Consider the following 16,957-nt stretch of genomic DNA (forward strand, 5'->3'; position numbering starts at 1 on the left):
CCTCCTAACAAGTAACAAATTATTCGCGGAATTGGTATGCTGAGTTTGCATGTCTCCTTTCATATTATCCACCACCAGACATGGCACTCGTGGACATTTGAAAGACGAGATCCGTGGATACGAATTTTTTTTTTCCCCTCCAGTGTGCCAGACGCTTTTTATGAGGCTGGAAAATGCAGTCGGAAAAGTTGAACGTCACCTTTAAAAAAGAGCACGGCTCGCGTTTGACTTTTTACGAGTAATAAGTAAGTTTACGCAGACGTTTCAATATTTTATTTTCCTTTGTTCCTTTCCACTCGAACGGGAAGCGACAGGGATTGTAATTAATTCCTCGTGAAAAAATTCTTTCATTCAAAGTTATTCATTGGAGAGGATAAGGAATTTGGGCCGATTGATCGAAATAAAAATATTACAATCGTGCGAAAAATATATTCGAAGAAAATATTATTTTGTTTATGGATATTCCAAATTTCAATATTTAATATCGATCAATTATATTTTTAATTGATAAATATTGATAAATATTATATAATCTCGAAATTTTTAAATTGATTTTTATTTGCAGGATAGATATGTAGAGAAAAGTAAAAATTTATAGGGAACGTTAAAAGAAGTCGAGAATATAGATCGGTGCTATCTCTTTGATCGCTATCTCATCGACGATATGAATCACACGATGATTTTACTCCTTTGAAATATTATTCTTGCGTAATATTTTTACGAATCGTTGACGAAAGCGATTAATCGTGTCGTGTGCGATATTTAAAAATTCCTTTTTAAATATCAAGCATTTTCTTTCCGATTAAAATTTTCCTATGTAAATTGTTTAATCAATTAAATTCACTGGTATAATTTATACCAATTTATCTGTATAAATTGAATAATAGTTTGATACATATATTTGAATAATTCTCGTCCAAAAAAAAAGAATACAGAAATAGAAACAATTATCATTCTTCAAAAGGAAAATTAAATTTTTCACTAATTAATTTCGATGCACAAATCAATTCAAAATTCTTCCAGGATAATATTAATTTCTCCCCCCAAAAAATAGAATTTTTACAAATCACAACCCCTTCGAGCAAATTTTCCAGAGACGAAATAAAAATATAAATTTAGAGACAAGAATAAAGGCGAGGTATCGTCTGAATCGCAGAACTGGGATTTACGAGGACGACGTTTTATGTTGCAGGCCTCGTTTTACTCGACAGCACTGAAAACCCTGATCTCTGTGTCTACTGTGATACTGCTTGGCCTCATATTTGCTTACCATGCCTTAGAAGTTCAGGTGCGTATGAAAAAAAAAAAAATAAATAAAATAAAATAGAAAAGAAAAAAAGAAAAAAATCCAATAGGCTCGATGTTACTCTACGTTTTTGTAGCGTGCATGTAAACAATTTACCGTGGACGTTACCGCATCCGCGAAACGAGGGTGGGGACAAAAAAGAAAAAAAAAAAAAAAAGAAAGGACGAATATAAAAAGCTCCGCCGTTTGCACACATCTGTGAGGTTTCATTTCACGGAAACGGAACACGGGTAGACCATCTTCCACGATGGAAGAAATATCTCGATCCTCGTGCCGCTCTGAATTATGCAATTCCGCTTTTACTACACTTTTAGCCACCGTTCCCTGTGTCACTGATAAATTTCTTAAATAAACTCGGCGAAATTTTTATTTCCCACTTAGTCAACTGAAATTTGCATGCATGAAAGACGAGATTACTCGTCGAGATTCGTCGCGATTATTTTATCTTTCGTAAAATATCGACGATTTTGTCTTATCAATTTATTATTTGTTTACGGATGCAGGTCCTTCGATAAATAAAAAATGAGATGGCACAGAATGAAATTGCATTACGCGAATATCGTGATAATTATTATCAATTATATTAAATTATAATTAAACTATACAAATTATGATTAAATTATTATAACTATTAGAGATAGATAGATTAATAATTACTTCATTAATAATATATCGTTATTATTCGCCATTTAATGCAATTGAGTTTATCCGAAAAAAAAATCCAATATGATTCGATGACGATATTATAGAGATCGTTATGGAATAATTTATATTCTCAAATTTCTCTCGCAGTCTGTTTATCATCTTTATCCCTTCTTCTTATTATCTCGAAATTCTAACGGAACGAGTTCCAAAAGTGATCATTAATCAACTTAAAAGAGACGCTTACGAGCATCGATCGCGCCAATTAGAATGTTTCCAAAGGCGTTTCCGACTGGATTGCTTGTACGGTTTCTAATTGGCTGTAGACAGAAGGTGTTGGAGCGAATTGTAATCACATATGCAAAGGTTCCACTGTCGACAAGATCATCGTGACTCGCCTCTTTACTTTTACTTTTTCTCCCTCTCTTCTCTAAATTCTTACATTTATTATACTCATTCGCTTGGACAGTTAAAAGTTAAAAAAATGAAATTGATCAATTTGATTTTATTGACGGCAAAAAGAATCATAATTCATATGATTCTTGCTAAAATTTCGTTGGAAATATAATAGACATTACTACGATTAAATGTACATTTCATTTCAATACATTTATCTTCTTATTTATATTTTTCGCCATACTTTCTTTCCACTTGAACGGATAATCTAATCGGACTAACTTTTTCTAAAGCAATCAAAAGAAGTCGAGGATCTCACACGCGTAGAAAATCGACATGTCTATCGAGCACGTACGTTATCCTCCTAATCTCTCCAATGATTAATCGAGCAATTGATACAAAATTAATTTTCTCGGTTTCCGGCTACTTTCTCTTGATTAAATCTGATTAATGGCCGTGAAATTCCACCGGCACAAAAGTGATATCGAGGGGTGGGTCGACGCGCAGTGAATAATGAACTGTTAGCGGGGTGGCAAGAGAGAACTTTCAATGACTGGCTATCGAATCGAATTCTTCATCAACTTTTCAACCCTCTTTCAACCGTAAAGTATCAATGTTATTTTGCAACTATATTAATCTCTATAGTTACAGAAAAATTAATTACTGTGCGCTAACTAGAGATTAAGAATTTGTTCGCTTTAATTATTCATCTCTTCAAATTGTTTCTTATTAAAAAGGGAATTGAAATAAATGTTTATATTATATACCTAACTTTCATTATATATACCAATTTATATATAATTAGTTATTTCTTTACATTATAAAAGAAATTTAATTATTACCTGTGATTTATTTAGAATGAGAAGAAGGATTGAGATAAAGTATAATTCTTTCGAGATTAAGATCATAATTCTTTCAAATCTGAAGACATTTTTTAACACAATTTCCAATCATCCACTTCAATATTGTATTCAAATCAGATCCGATTAAAATATCCTTATCGAACGAAACACGTTGGATTTTATGCCCGAATCAATCACTCGTGAACCAACATTAGCCGACCATTCGAGCATAACCGAAACACAGGTGAATCGCGCGTTTATTGCAAATCCATATCCAAATGACAATAGGAGGGAGTAACTCGTTAAAATTCTCCAGCCACGTCGATCGCGTCGGGTGCCATGAATTTTCATGAAGGGCCATTTTATATCCATCCTCCTCTACCCAGACTCTACTGTAACCGACGATTTTATGGTCCTTCGAATCGTTGGCGACACATTTCCTCGTTATTAACGCGAACCGTGATTATTTCCACCGGATTTTCCGTTCCTCTGTTCCGAATCTGCAAAATAGAAGTCCGGTACAATAGTGGTATACATCCAATGGCATTGGCTTTTATAGTATTAAAGCAAATCGCCTTGCTGCATTGTTGAACCAGTGTCCACTCGATAAAAATTCGACTGTCATCGCGTGTCGTGTCGTTTTTACTGCTTTTGATTTTTGAAAATGGAAATACAGATTTGCTTTATGCTTTAATAAAAAGAGATACTGGTTTCGATAGCATTTAGATAGAATTTGGATTGGTGAAAGCGTTTGGATATGTAAGATTTTGATATTGAATGTTGTAATGATTGTTTATAAAATAGTTTATAAAATAGGTTTCAAATGGTAGAGAAAAAATTGTTTTTTTAATAGAATTATTGAAAAGAAGTATCTTCATTTTTTTTCTTTTTTTAACTTATTTCTTAGAATGAAGTGATTTTCGAGAAAATTTAATTTAAAAATATATCAGTAGAGGATTTAAAAGAACTTTATGAAGATTATTATATTTTTATAAAATTACAAAGCAGTTCAAAAGTTTATAATCAACATTCTATGTCCATATCTTTATTTGATTTTTTCCATAAGTTTCAATTAGTATTTTTGTCGATTCATTTTTACGTACAATAAAAAAATTTGACACTTATCTATAAAATTAAAATCTTTAAAGTTTTATTTTTTCATTCGAAATCAAAAACTTCCAATTTTTTGCTCCATGCATTTTCTATTATACCATTCTTCCATCATAATTGCCATAAATAATCGTAAATTTACAATTCCATGAAATCCAAAAAATGATATTTTATAGCTGGACTTTCCAAATTGTGACCATTTTTCACATCCTCCATTCTAGCTATTCTTCCACAACGTTTCTAAATTTATTTCCAACCAACGAAAATCCAATACACACGTTTCTTTCGATCGATTTTTTTATCCACTAAAACATTTATTGAAATGTTATAACTTTTTAACTAAAAAATAATCGCACGATAATCTTCTAATAGAGTCATTTTAAATCCTCTATTTTTACATCTTTAAATTGAATTCTCTCGAAGATCATTTCACGCTAGAAAAAAATAAAAAAATAAATAAATAAAGATACTTTTTTTCCAAAAATCCTGTTGAAAAGAGAAGTCTCGCGAGTTATGCAGGGATGGCGGTATTACGGTGGAGGGGGAGGAAATGCGCAGCGGCGCGCGATAACGCAATTAACGCGTGGGTGCGTTCGTCATCGCGAATAATTCGCAATTTTCTCACAGGCAGTAGTGGCAATCGAGTTGACCGCGATTCTCTATAACGTGATAGAAATTCAACCGCGTGAAACGCAGCTGTTACCATATTTACGCATCGTAATCGAGGTACGGACCAGCTATCGACCTGGTTACACCGATTATTAAACGAAATTATAGGGGCCTAGCGAAATATCACGAGCTTTCCACCCCAGTTCCAATCGCGGCTATGATGCGTGCACGTAAAAAAAAGTACAGGAAATACATTTCTTCGGGACAACTCGAAGAAGTTTTGTGACGATTAATTATCGAGTAATTTGTAAGTAAAAAATTTGAGAACAGACTGAATTTTAATCTGTAAATGTAAAAAATTGGCCCAGATCGAATAATTTTGAAAGAAATTTAATTAAATTATATATAATCATACGTATGTTTCTTTTTTTTAAATAAAAGTATATATTGGTTATCTAGATGCAATATAATTTAAAAAAAAATATTAAAGTTCTTACGTCGACGTTATTAGTTTAGCAGATATTTTAATCTGTATTTTATAAAACTTATTATATAAAGTAAGTAAGAAGAAAGTGATATTGAAATTTTTAATTAAGTTTAATAAATTAAATTTATAATACTTAAATTTTCATAAAAATTTATTTATACAAAGAGCTTATGTCACTTTCGTATAATCTCTACAAAAGTTCAAACACAAATTTATTAAATTACTCACTTCCGAATTTGTTCAATTTTTTTTCCAATTTCTTTTTTTTACCAATGATTTACGAATAACATTTACATTTATTTAGCTTAAAATTAGAACACCGTTTGACTTACTTTAATCCGTTCACTGCTTCATTTATTGCTCCTTCGATTTAATTCAATTCATATCCATTTACAGATTATTGAATTAAATATCCCGTACAAAGTGGGGTATATATATAAAGTTCTCCCTCTCGTTTCGTTATATATCCGATCATTCCCTCCCCTTATCGTAAGCCTGATGAATCCTCGCCGACTAATCGGCGATAGGGGCCGCCAGCCGAAAACAGAATTCATCCGTAAGTGGTATAAGCCGTCATAAGTCAGACACGGGGATCCGTGGCGAGCGCGATAACAGGCCGAATTTCTTCGAATCCCGATCGTGCTTAATCTCTGGGCCGTATATCAAGCAGAATGAATTGCATTATCCCCGATGGTCGCTCGTTTAACATGGAACAGGTCGAGTATCTCGGCCGGCAATGGTCAAACGATACGCGGGCTTTGGCTCGAGATCTGCGATTTCGATTGCGGTCGAATTGCAGGCATCTGAGAGGGACGTGAGTATCGAGGGGATAGATCGAGGGGAAGGGGAATAGTAGTGGTTTCGAGGCGGATCATTGAATTTAAGTAAGTGGCACGAATTGTGGAAAGAAGCGTGGCGATTAATTTAATATTGGAATTCGATCGGTGAATCAGTGATCAGTGGTGTTGGTAAAATTCCGATGAAACTTCTTTTATTCTACGTGAAATATTCGATAATATTTATGTAGAATAATAATGTAAATATAAAGGGATAGGATATAATGTATTGTATGTGCATAGATATGAAATAAGATATGATTGTAAAATAATAATAATAATGTAATAGGAGAGAAAATAGAATTTATCGTTAAATTTAAAAAAAAAAAGAAAGAAAAAGGTTCGGAGATATGAAATATAACGCGTGTAAAATATTCAAAATCTCCGGTATCTCATTTGCCTTTGAAATAAGATAAGTACATCCTAATGGATAATTCACCTTAATTTCCTTAATATAAACTAGTTAAGGAGTTCATAACTCTTAACTCGAAAGTTTATGCATCCATACCAGTGCATTCACTCAATTCTTTTCTTTTGCTTATAATTTAAAAATCTCATTTTCCACGCGGCAATGATTGCAAATAATAATACTTTTTTAATACCAAACTTGATCCATTTCGTGTTTAATAAAAAAATTTAAATCTCGAGGGATTTTTAGAAAAGAAAATCCTTCCGAATCGGATATCTTTTCTCACCATCGCTGTTTAACGTCGATTCTTAATTTTCAAGCTAAAAATAAATGATCGATGTAACATATTTACGTTTATTTAAAAATTTATCACAAATATCTGTTAAGAGAGCAGTAAGCATATTTTTTTAAGATTTAAGATAAATTTCACAATACGATATTTAATACAAGAATTTATTGATTTAACCTTTTTAATAATTAAAATATAATATTTCATTTCGAAAAATTCATTAATTGGATTTAAAAAAAAAAAAGTGTGATAATTAGCTTGGAAAAGAATCCACGCGTGTTAACGACGTTTATTCCGCTTGCTCGACGAGCGAAATTAAATCTGCCACGAGGATCAATCGTTATGACGTTCTGGCAGATAGACAATCGGTTTATCTGACAAAAATAAAAAAAAAAAAAGAAAGATCCGATTCACGGTTGTTTCCTGTTTGCTTTAGTTGGGGAATAATAATCACGAGAATCGCGTTACAGGATAAACCGTTTAACTTTGCCACGGATTAATACCAATTAACGATGGCCGACGTCATTTTCCATCCCATTAAACAAACTTTGTCAAACAAAAGGGAATAACAACACATTCTTTAATCCCTTTTTAACTTTTTAACTCGTGACAATGGAGACACATTGGACTCTGGCAATAATTTAATGTTTCGAATCAAAAAAGAAAAAGAAATCAAAAGAGAAAAATTTTAATTGGTAACTCGTCACATGTGATATTCATAAGAGATTATCATGGTAATTATTATTTTTCCTTCATTTCGCAAGTTTTGATAATTAACGATTCATGAATTATCTGAAATTATTTTAAATATTTCGTGTTAGGAATATATTGAATTATTTAAATGTAATGAAGTAAGAAACTTTTCACGATATTATTTTATCGTGTTAAATTTGTTAAATATTTGTTATTTTATTATCAGCTAAGCTGTGAAAGAAGAAACTTTTTTATCATTTCCCATTTAATTGTTCAAAATTTTAAATCTCTTTTTTTTAACCAAAAATTCCTTTTTTTAACCAAAAATTCTGTATGAGGAATACACATTGGGATACATATTAGAGATCAAGATTAAAATTTCAAGATTAAAACTTCAAACAATATTATTTTCATTATTCACGAGTACTAAGCTTTTGAATTTTTTTTTTTTTTTTTTCTAATAACATATGAGTTTCAAGCTTTCTAGAGATAAGCAAACGTTGTCACGATTCGAATCACACGGAATGACACGGACAAAGAATCGATAAACTTTATTATATACTTCTCTGTTCATCCTTTGAAACACAGCAGATGTAATAACGCGCATGACAGCCGCTCTCTCGACCAATCGACCATCTTCACGCCTGTCCATGCGTCGCGTTAAATCGACGAAGAGTGCATGTGGGTGATACGCAGCTCGAATCGACAGGATTTTTATCGTCTTTCACGAACCCCTTTTACGCCTCGAACCGAATCGAGGAAAGCAAACTTACGTTTCCAAGAAAATTTGCTTGGAAAACTTTCCGATCATATCACGTTACTTTATCAATTTATTTGATATTCTTAAATTTTTTTAACTTCGCGATTGTTGGAAGATGTGGTAACAAGGAAGGAAGGAAAGTCGAAGAAAAGTCCAAGAAATTGATAAAATTGATAAAATTAAATTGATAAAATTCTCAGTGTTTTTAATCATAACGATATTAGTTTGATCAGTATATAATCAGCATGGTAATTTGTTACAATTGTCCAGATTGCATGTTTATGGAAATATTAATATTTTCATATAGATATGAAACTTAAAGAAATTTGCTACATTCAATAAATTATTTTGCATATTTATATTTTTCAATATTTAAATTTTCCAATAATGCATAAAATTTAAATTCGTGGATTGATAAATGACATATATCATTTTTCATTCAATCTCATGACGAAATTATTTTATTCATCACTCATGATGTTTCATATCTTTCTAAAATTAAAAAAAAAAAATACATATTTGATAATCGTTAAAAAATTATTTCTCTCTCTCTTTCTCTCTCTCTCTTTCTTCTAAATTATTATTTCATTTCTAAGAAAGGTGGAAAAAATCAAGAAAACGAAAAAATACGTTTGCCGCGAATTAATCCCGACGGGATACGATACAAGGCCGATTCTTCTTCACAGCCGTGTAAGTCCCTCGAGTTCTCGTTTCTTGGCAAGCTCATGTTTCTTCGCGAAACTAAGTAACATTCCTTTTAAAAGCAACGAATTCCTACCTTTAAATCCATTTTAAGAAAATTCACGAGCCAGTGCTGCATTATTAAAAATCCACAATCCAGCAGTGGCGCAATTTTGCGCAATCTCTCCTCCGTGTTGTTTCGAAGGATGTAATCAAGAGAGAAATATACTTTGTTTAATCGAATTATTCTAAATTCCTTGCTTTTAATAAAGCGGATAGGGTAATTGAATGTTGAAAGTTCTATCATAATCTCGAGAATACAAATCAATTTTCGTTCCCATAAATCGAAAAAGTGTGGGAGATGATATGGGAGTAAGGAATTGGAATTTGAAGTGATTTTAAAAGTAAGTTAGGGGAAAAAAAGAAAAGATTGCATTTAACATAATTTCTTTTTATTAATACAAAAATGTAAATTTTGTAAAATACATTTTTTAAAATTTATCCAATTTAAGAAATTGGTAATTCACTTTCCTCGATGCAAATAGCTTATCTTCGTCAGATTGCGTTCCTTTTTGAATCACTCAATCGTTTAAGGCTTTTTTAATATTCATCCTATATATTAGAACGTGGATTTAAAAAAAAGATTGGCGGGTAATGCAACCGAATCTCCACAAAAAATACGATTTCGTTTATCTGTAGGAAAGAGAAAGTGGAAGGGGTTGCGTCGTGTTCCCCGTTTCATTTAATCTCGTTGTAACGGACGTGACTTTGTGAAAAAGTTTACAGACACTCCAGCACTGGTATTCAGACCTTGAAATTCACATCAGAAAATCCAAAACTTTTTGGAAAGAACACTTTTTCAACGAGATATTTCTTCTTGCTGGTATTCTTGCTTGAATTTAACTCATTAGTTAAAAGTTTGATGGTAAAGATTTTTGGAAAAATTGAGAAATTTTGGATATCGATTTCTTGAAACTTATTTTCGTAAAGGAATTTAAATATTTAATAAGTTCAAAAGATATTAGAATGTTTAGCGATTTTAATTTTGTTTTAAAATTAATAATTTTTAATTTTAATAAAATGAAAATACAGAATAGAATATATTTAGATGTATGTAATAAATGGAAGTAGAAACTTGATATATAAGAATAGAAGAAGTTCTTAACGTATTAAATAAAGAGTAAGAAATAATATATCATTCTTGGCAAAGTAAGTAAGTAAGTTAAGTACTTTAAATCGAAGATCTTTTATAAATTTCTCGAGTTCGAATTTTCGTAAATCAAAAAATTCTTTCATTTCATTCTTCATAAATTTTCTCAAATCAGAATTGATTATTATCGTTATTTCAAGTAATTTAATATCTCAACGTGATTATTAAAAAAAAATGAATATAATTTAAAATTATAAGAAATTTTCAAATCATTGAATTTAAAGAATTGCTAATAAAATCAAATCTGATTTTAGATAAAAATTTTGACGACGAAAAAAATATCATTTAATATAAATTGAATCGATTTAATATAAATTGAAACGATGTAACCTCGAAAATAACATCCAGTACACGATATGTTACTTCTCGCCAATCAGAAATCAATCGACACTCGTTAAATTTCAAATTCGAAATCTCGATTGAAGGTAAAAACGGAATTAAAGCTTCGTGAATTTTGATTGATCAATACACAATTGATAACGACGTTGTCAATTTTCTCTATCATGATTCCTTTTAATGAAAGACCATCGATCATACGTTGAATTTCAAAATATTCCAATTAAAAATGTTTCGAGGCCCTTCTCTAATCGCTACGATTGAAACGAAATTGATTTCAGGAGAGAAGCAATTCGAATTTCACAAGTTAACGAGGAATTAATCTTTCTCAAATCTCCTGAAATAATACTTCGAACATCCAGAGACAAATAATCAACGAAGTAGCGCTTTATTACGAGCTTTAAGAGTGCTTTTTCATTCAATTTGTCTCGAGGATTATAAGAAATTTCAGATAAGAATCGTCGACACGAATTGCTGCTGCTAGAATATTTATGTTCAGTGACGGTTTTACCTAAGGTGAGAAGTAAAAAAGTTAGTTTCATTCCAATGTTGTGTGTGAACGCCAAATAGAATCTTTTTTCCAACAAATCGGTTTCGTGATTCACATCTTCTTTTCGATTACATCTTTTACGAGTTATCGCTGAACGATCGATAGAGAATTTTCTCGCCTGTCATTTACAATTGTATAGATAAATATTCCATTGATTCAAATGAATATTCCAAGATTCCATTAATAGTTTATTTACATCTATTGTTAAACAATTCATTAAATATTTTTCGTTTTAATTCAGTGTTTTCCAATCTTTTTTAATATTATTTTTACAATATTCAAATATTTTTTGGAACTTCTTTCTTCATAGAAGACAATTGAAATGCGATATTTCTTTTTTTATTAGAGAGAATCATCACAATAGGCATTATCTAAAAAAAATACTTTGCAATCCTTAAGTTAGGAATTAACTACAATCAACTTTTATTGTCATCCTAATACCAGAAATCATTAATTAGAAATAACTCTTTAAGAATTGATATATTGATTGCAATTATAATAAATTTTATCGAACCGTTGAAATACCAAAATAATAATTAAATAAAAATTTTAAATACTAATGATTTTTTAAAAACTGTTTAAATAATTCTTATAATAAGTTCAAAAAAATCACTAATCTATTAATTAATATCAAAGGTTATCAATTAAAATAATAAAATAATAAAAATAAATAACTATCTCTCAAAAAGAACACTTAAAGATATCACTATTTAAAAATATCACTGGAATATTTAAAAAGTTCCTCACATGAATAATTCAGAATAAGAGAATGAAAAAATGTAATCAATGACCGAAGTCAATTATAAATAATCCTTATCGAGCGATTCAAAAAGGTGGAAACAATATTAACCACAATTTCTTTTCGATTCATTTTCCTCCTATCCAACATTAAGTCTTACCGTGTAATCGATGGAAATTCGTCCCAGTTCCTGACCATATGGTTCGCGATTTTTTTTCTCGTCGAGCTCTCGAGTGCACTCCTTAACTTTGTAATAACCACGCCGAAATGGGCCGTGCACTCTTACGCCACTTTATCCAAAGTACTTCGTAAATTGCGAAGGTGTTTTTGTGCTTCAATCTGTTAAAATCTTTCCGTCCATTTATCTTTTTTTCTTATCTTTTCTTTTCTTTATTCTCTCCGACAATAAATGGGGAAATTATTAATAAAAATTATCCAAAAATCATTATTACATTAATAATATAAAAAAGTATCTTCATATCAAATATTTTTCACTGTACCTTTTATCAATTCCTTCCGGCATTTATATTTATACCGCTTCCTCCATTTCATCAATGTTCCTTCAACGCTTATTTATGAAATTCGCGTCCTTTATTTCAGCAATATGCTTTCTCCTTTCTAATGCCTTCTTCTTCACTCGTTTCCGAATCCCACTATACTATTACAGTTACATCTCTTCCATATATTCATTTATTACTTCTAAACAATATTTCTCTTAAATCTCATTTCATCTCCTAATCAAAAATCGAAATCATAGCCAGAAATTGACTTACTAACACCTCTACGAAAAATTCCGTGCCACCTCTTGTAGAATAATATTCCCCTAATCAAAAATCGAAATCCTAGCCAGAAATTGACTTACTAATAACTCTACGAAAAACTACGCATGCCATGTCCTTTAGAATTATATTCCCCTAATCAAAAATCGAAATTTTAGCCAGAAAATGACTTACTAACACCTCTACGAAAAACTCCGCGTGCCACCTCTTCTAGAATTATATTCTCCTAATCAAAGATCGAAATCTTAATCGAAATTTTTGTCCATATTTTCGATTTTGTATTAGGAGAATGTAATTAGGCTGTAGGTGGCTCATCTAATTTTTCCATAATTTTCAATATAGATTTTTTTTTTATTTTTCTATTTTGTTTAATTTTGAATTAGGAGAATATAATTCCTGTAGAGGTTGTACTTACCTAATACTTACCTTATACTTACCTTTTTATTCTGCCGTGTTATTAATTATTATTAATTATTTTTTGACATTTTACTTATTTCTAAATATTATATTTAACATACTTACCATTCTTTCTTAACATACTTTTTGCGTACTTACCTTTTTTTAATTTCTACTTTCAGGTAGTCTAAAACATAATAAAATTTTTAAATGAGGTATAAATGATATATCGATATATTTCTTAAAAAACAATATGAATTTAATTATACCTATTATGTTGAGACATGGTTCATGTGTGTACGGAATTCTGTACTTGTAATAACAAATGTAATTGTTTGTCGTTTTAGGGTCCCGAATTTAATAAATTTTCTGCGTGCAATTAGATTTACGTTTTCCACAATCCAATTTCAAAAATGTTAATAATCATAGATATTAATCGCTAGCCTCTTACCATTCGATGTTAAAACGACAGTTTGAAAATGGGAGAAATCAAAATGAGAGCATCAAATATTCCTAATTATTTGCTCTTGTCAGTCTTAAGCAACAATTTCTTCGCTTGTTTGTTCCCTTTAAATAAGTAATACGTATAATGGCGATATTAATTAATTACTAGATAATGGAATAATAGATATATTTCTTTCTATGAAATAGTTTTCAAATTTTAATACTTAAATCTGATAATCTTGATTAAACATTATGATGATACAAAATTTTAAAAAGTGTTAAGAAATATTCATTGCATATAGTTCTTAACTTTTCCGTTTTTTTTTTTTACAATAAAAATAACAAGAGAATATATTTCTATTATAAATGATCAATGAAAAAAATATTTTTTTTATCTTTAAAAGAATGTACTTGTCAAATAGTAAACATCGTATAGGATTTTTAAGATCCTGTGATTTTAATATATCCGACGAGGAATATATCATTCTTTTTCACATATTTATTATTTGTCATCAGATTATTTGTTTTTCCTCTTTGACTTATTTCCTTTGCGTTCGTATATTGCATGGGACTTAAAAAGCGATTTATGAACAGATTTGATCGTTTTGTATGTTCGTAAAATCGTATGCCATCAATTATATCAATAATTCGGAAAAAATTGTAAATGTTGTAAACGCGAATGAATAAACAATAAGTCGAAAATCTATCTTCAGGTTATTTTTTACGAAAGTAGTAGGAATAACGCTCTGAATTTTCGATATGGAAGAAATTTTTTAAATAGAAATTCTTGAACATGTCGAAGATTCATGGATTAGTGACACGAGAAGTTACGTGTAGTTTTGTACGATAACATTTAGGAGAGATTTCGTTGAGATTTAACATTCATATTTCTGGTATCGTTTCAATCACAAAAATATAAAAATTATAGATATACTTTGTTGGAATATTTAAGAAAAATGGAGAAATTGTTTTTAGCGATAGTTTAACAAATTTAATCAATATTTAGTATTTTCATTTACTTATTTTTTTATTTAATTAGAAAAATGATACAAAAATGTCCTTAAAATTAAGGGTGTTGAATTTTAAAATATTTATATTCTTCTTTTAAATTATTGCTTTTTTCAATGTTTTCAATGTCCAACGAATCACGAATATAAAACGAATAAAAATCTTAAGGAAAATTCAATGTTAAATTTTTTTTGATCGTTAAACATTCAATACTATGAATTTCTATAAATTATTGCACTTTTTTTTAACGCGTCAAAGATCTTTCTTACATATCGATTAAAATCTACAAATAAAAAAATGAAGATAAAAAGATTCAGAAAATTCCAATATATAAAATGCAAATCTTTTATCGATGTTTGATAACACGAATTAACTTTGCACATCAAACTGTGCATTTTGCTTACTAAATTTACATAAGATTCAATCGTATACTGATTCAGAATTGACTACGAAACCGATTCACGAGTTCCTTCCGCAAAGGATACGACTAATCCTACAGAAGCTCATGTTGTAAACTCTAAATGATCCCTAGCATTGGAAATTTCAATGGATATATGACATGCGATTCTTTGAGATCATGATAATTTCTAATGGTTCAACCGAGATATTCCTGTGAAATTTGAATTTAATTTCTCAAAACTCGAATACTTTAATAATATACTTATAATGATATATTTAATAATTTTTCAATTTCTAAAAAAGATAGACTTTCGAAAATTACTTTCGAAAAATGCATTCTTTTGATGCAATCTTTTAAAATATCGAAATAATTTAAATATAAGTATTTTCGATTTGATTTAGAGAATATGATAAGGAAACACATTAGAATTTTATTATTCGAAATTTTTTAAATTTCTTTTTTTTAAAATAGGATAGGATACTTTGATTAATAAATATTTTATAAAATTATGATTTAATGGAATTAAATATTTTTCATTAAAATTCCATTATTATAGACAATTCATTCTTTACTAATGATATTTAAATTTTTAAAAAATATTCAATTTTTTTGTGAAATACTGGATAAGTTTCTTGCTTTGTTTATTGAAGAAATGCAAATCGATATAAAGAGTTCATCTGTTATATTTCATATAATGGTTTAGAGTATTTCATTTTATCATTACTTTTTATTTACGAATATCGTAATAAATTAATTTTGAATTTTAATAAAATTAAGAGAATTCTAGGAAAATAAATGACATTTATTGCAAAAGCTTTTTTGTTTTTTTATTCGAAAGTATATTTCTTTTTTAATAAAAGCGCGAGTGAAACAAAGAGCGAGTTAACAGTCCTCATTTTTCACAATGTTAAATCACGTGAAATATTTTAAAAGTGTGAAAAATTGTGCTTTGTTTCTGCAACGTGAAATTAATGATACATAATAACAACTTCTCGTTAATGTATGAAGAAAAATTTGCGAAAAAAATAATTTTACTTTAGCAAACGATATTTCGAATATATCTAAAAATATGTTTAAAATGTGTAAAATTTCATAATAAATAATTTTCGTTAATTATTTCATTTGTTTTAATCCGTCGATATTTGATAGATTCAAATAGATATAGGAGATAATCCATGCGTGAATTAATACACAAACAAGCTCTTCAATATTCTAAAATCGCACAAAAATATCAATTAAACGAAGAGAAAGGAAATATACATCAATTTTTAAATAAAACCAAAAGGAAAATTAAAATACTTTTACGTCCATTTTTTAATTTTCAACAATTCTACGTAATTTAAAAATTTATATACTCAACATTTCATCATCAAATTATTTAATAATTACCAAACAATACAATTTTAAATTCTAAATCTATCTTTTTAATCTCTATCCTTTTATCCTCACGATTAAAAAATTATTTCTCATCTTCCTTTAATATTAAAATGCTCTTTAATTAATAACAATTAAATATAATTAAAAAATATACATTAACTAGAATATTAAATTTTATAAAAATCCCCTGCTCTTGCAGAATTAATCGTTGACACAATTATTCAGTTCAAATCTCGCAATAATAAATGACATTCCACAATTTGACAACATTCTACATTTAAATACTATTAAAAATCTAAAAAAAAAAAAAGAAACGATTTAAAAAAAAAAATAAATACCTTCATCCCCTTTATTTTTTTAAAATAAATCCACGGATGGAAAAGCAAGGTCAGCATACCATTATTCATAGGTCGGTCAAGAGTGTCCACTCCATCGACACCCGCCACGAGGTTAAACCTGCTGACCCCAAAGGTATCATGTTTAACCGTTTAATTAAGCGTAATACTCGTGGGCGTTCGGATTTACGCCGGTAATCCTCGTTGAAAGATGGCGGAATGTCGACGAGACGCGCGCACGAAAGCCGATTTGCTCGTGGTCGCCGCATGAACGGACATCCCTAGTTGTCCAACCGCCCTTGTGTATTCACGAATGAGGATGT

The 16,957-nt window shown here is 29.6% G+C and overlaps 1 protein-coding gene across 1 annotated transcript in view; it reads left to right on the forward strand.

The window, feature by feature from the left end:
- LOC122717854 (small conductance calcium-activated potassium channel protein) overlaps positions 1-16,957 on the forward strand; it is a 222,800-nt gene that overhangs the window by 186,222 nt on the left and 19,621 nt on the right. The window contains exon 6 of the mRNA XM_043942301.1: positions 1,193-1,288. Within this exon, the coding sequence (XP_043798236.1) occupies positions 1,193-1,288 (96 nt within the window). The remainder of the gene's footprint in view (positions 1-1,192; positions 1,289-16,957) is intronic.

This window comes from Apis laboriosa, unplaced genomic scaffold (genome assembly GCF_014066325.1).
Source record: "Apis laboriosa isolate Shangri-la unplaced genomic scaffold, ASM1406632v1 scaffold5_cov152, whole genome shotgun sequence".
NCBI lineage: Eukaryota > Metazoa > Arthropoda > Insecta > Hymenoptera > Apidae > Apis > Apis laboriosa.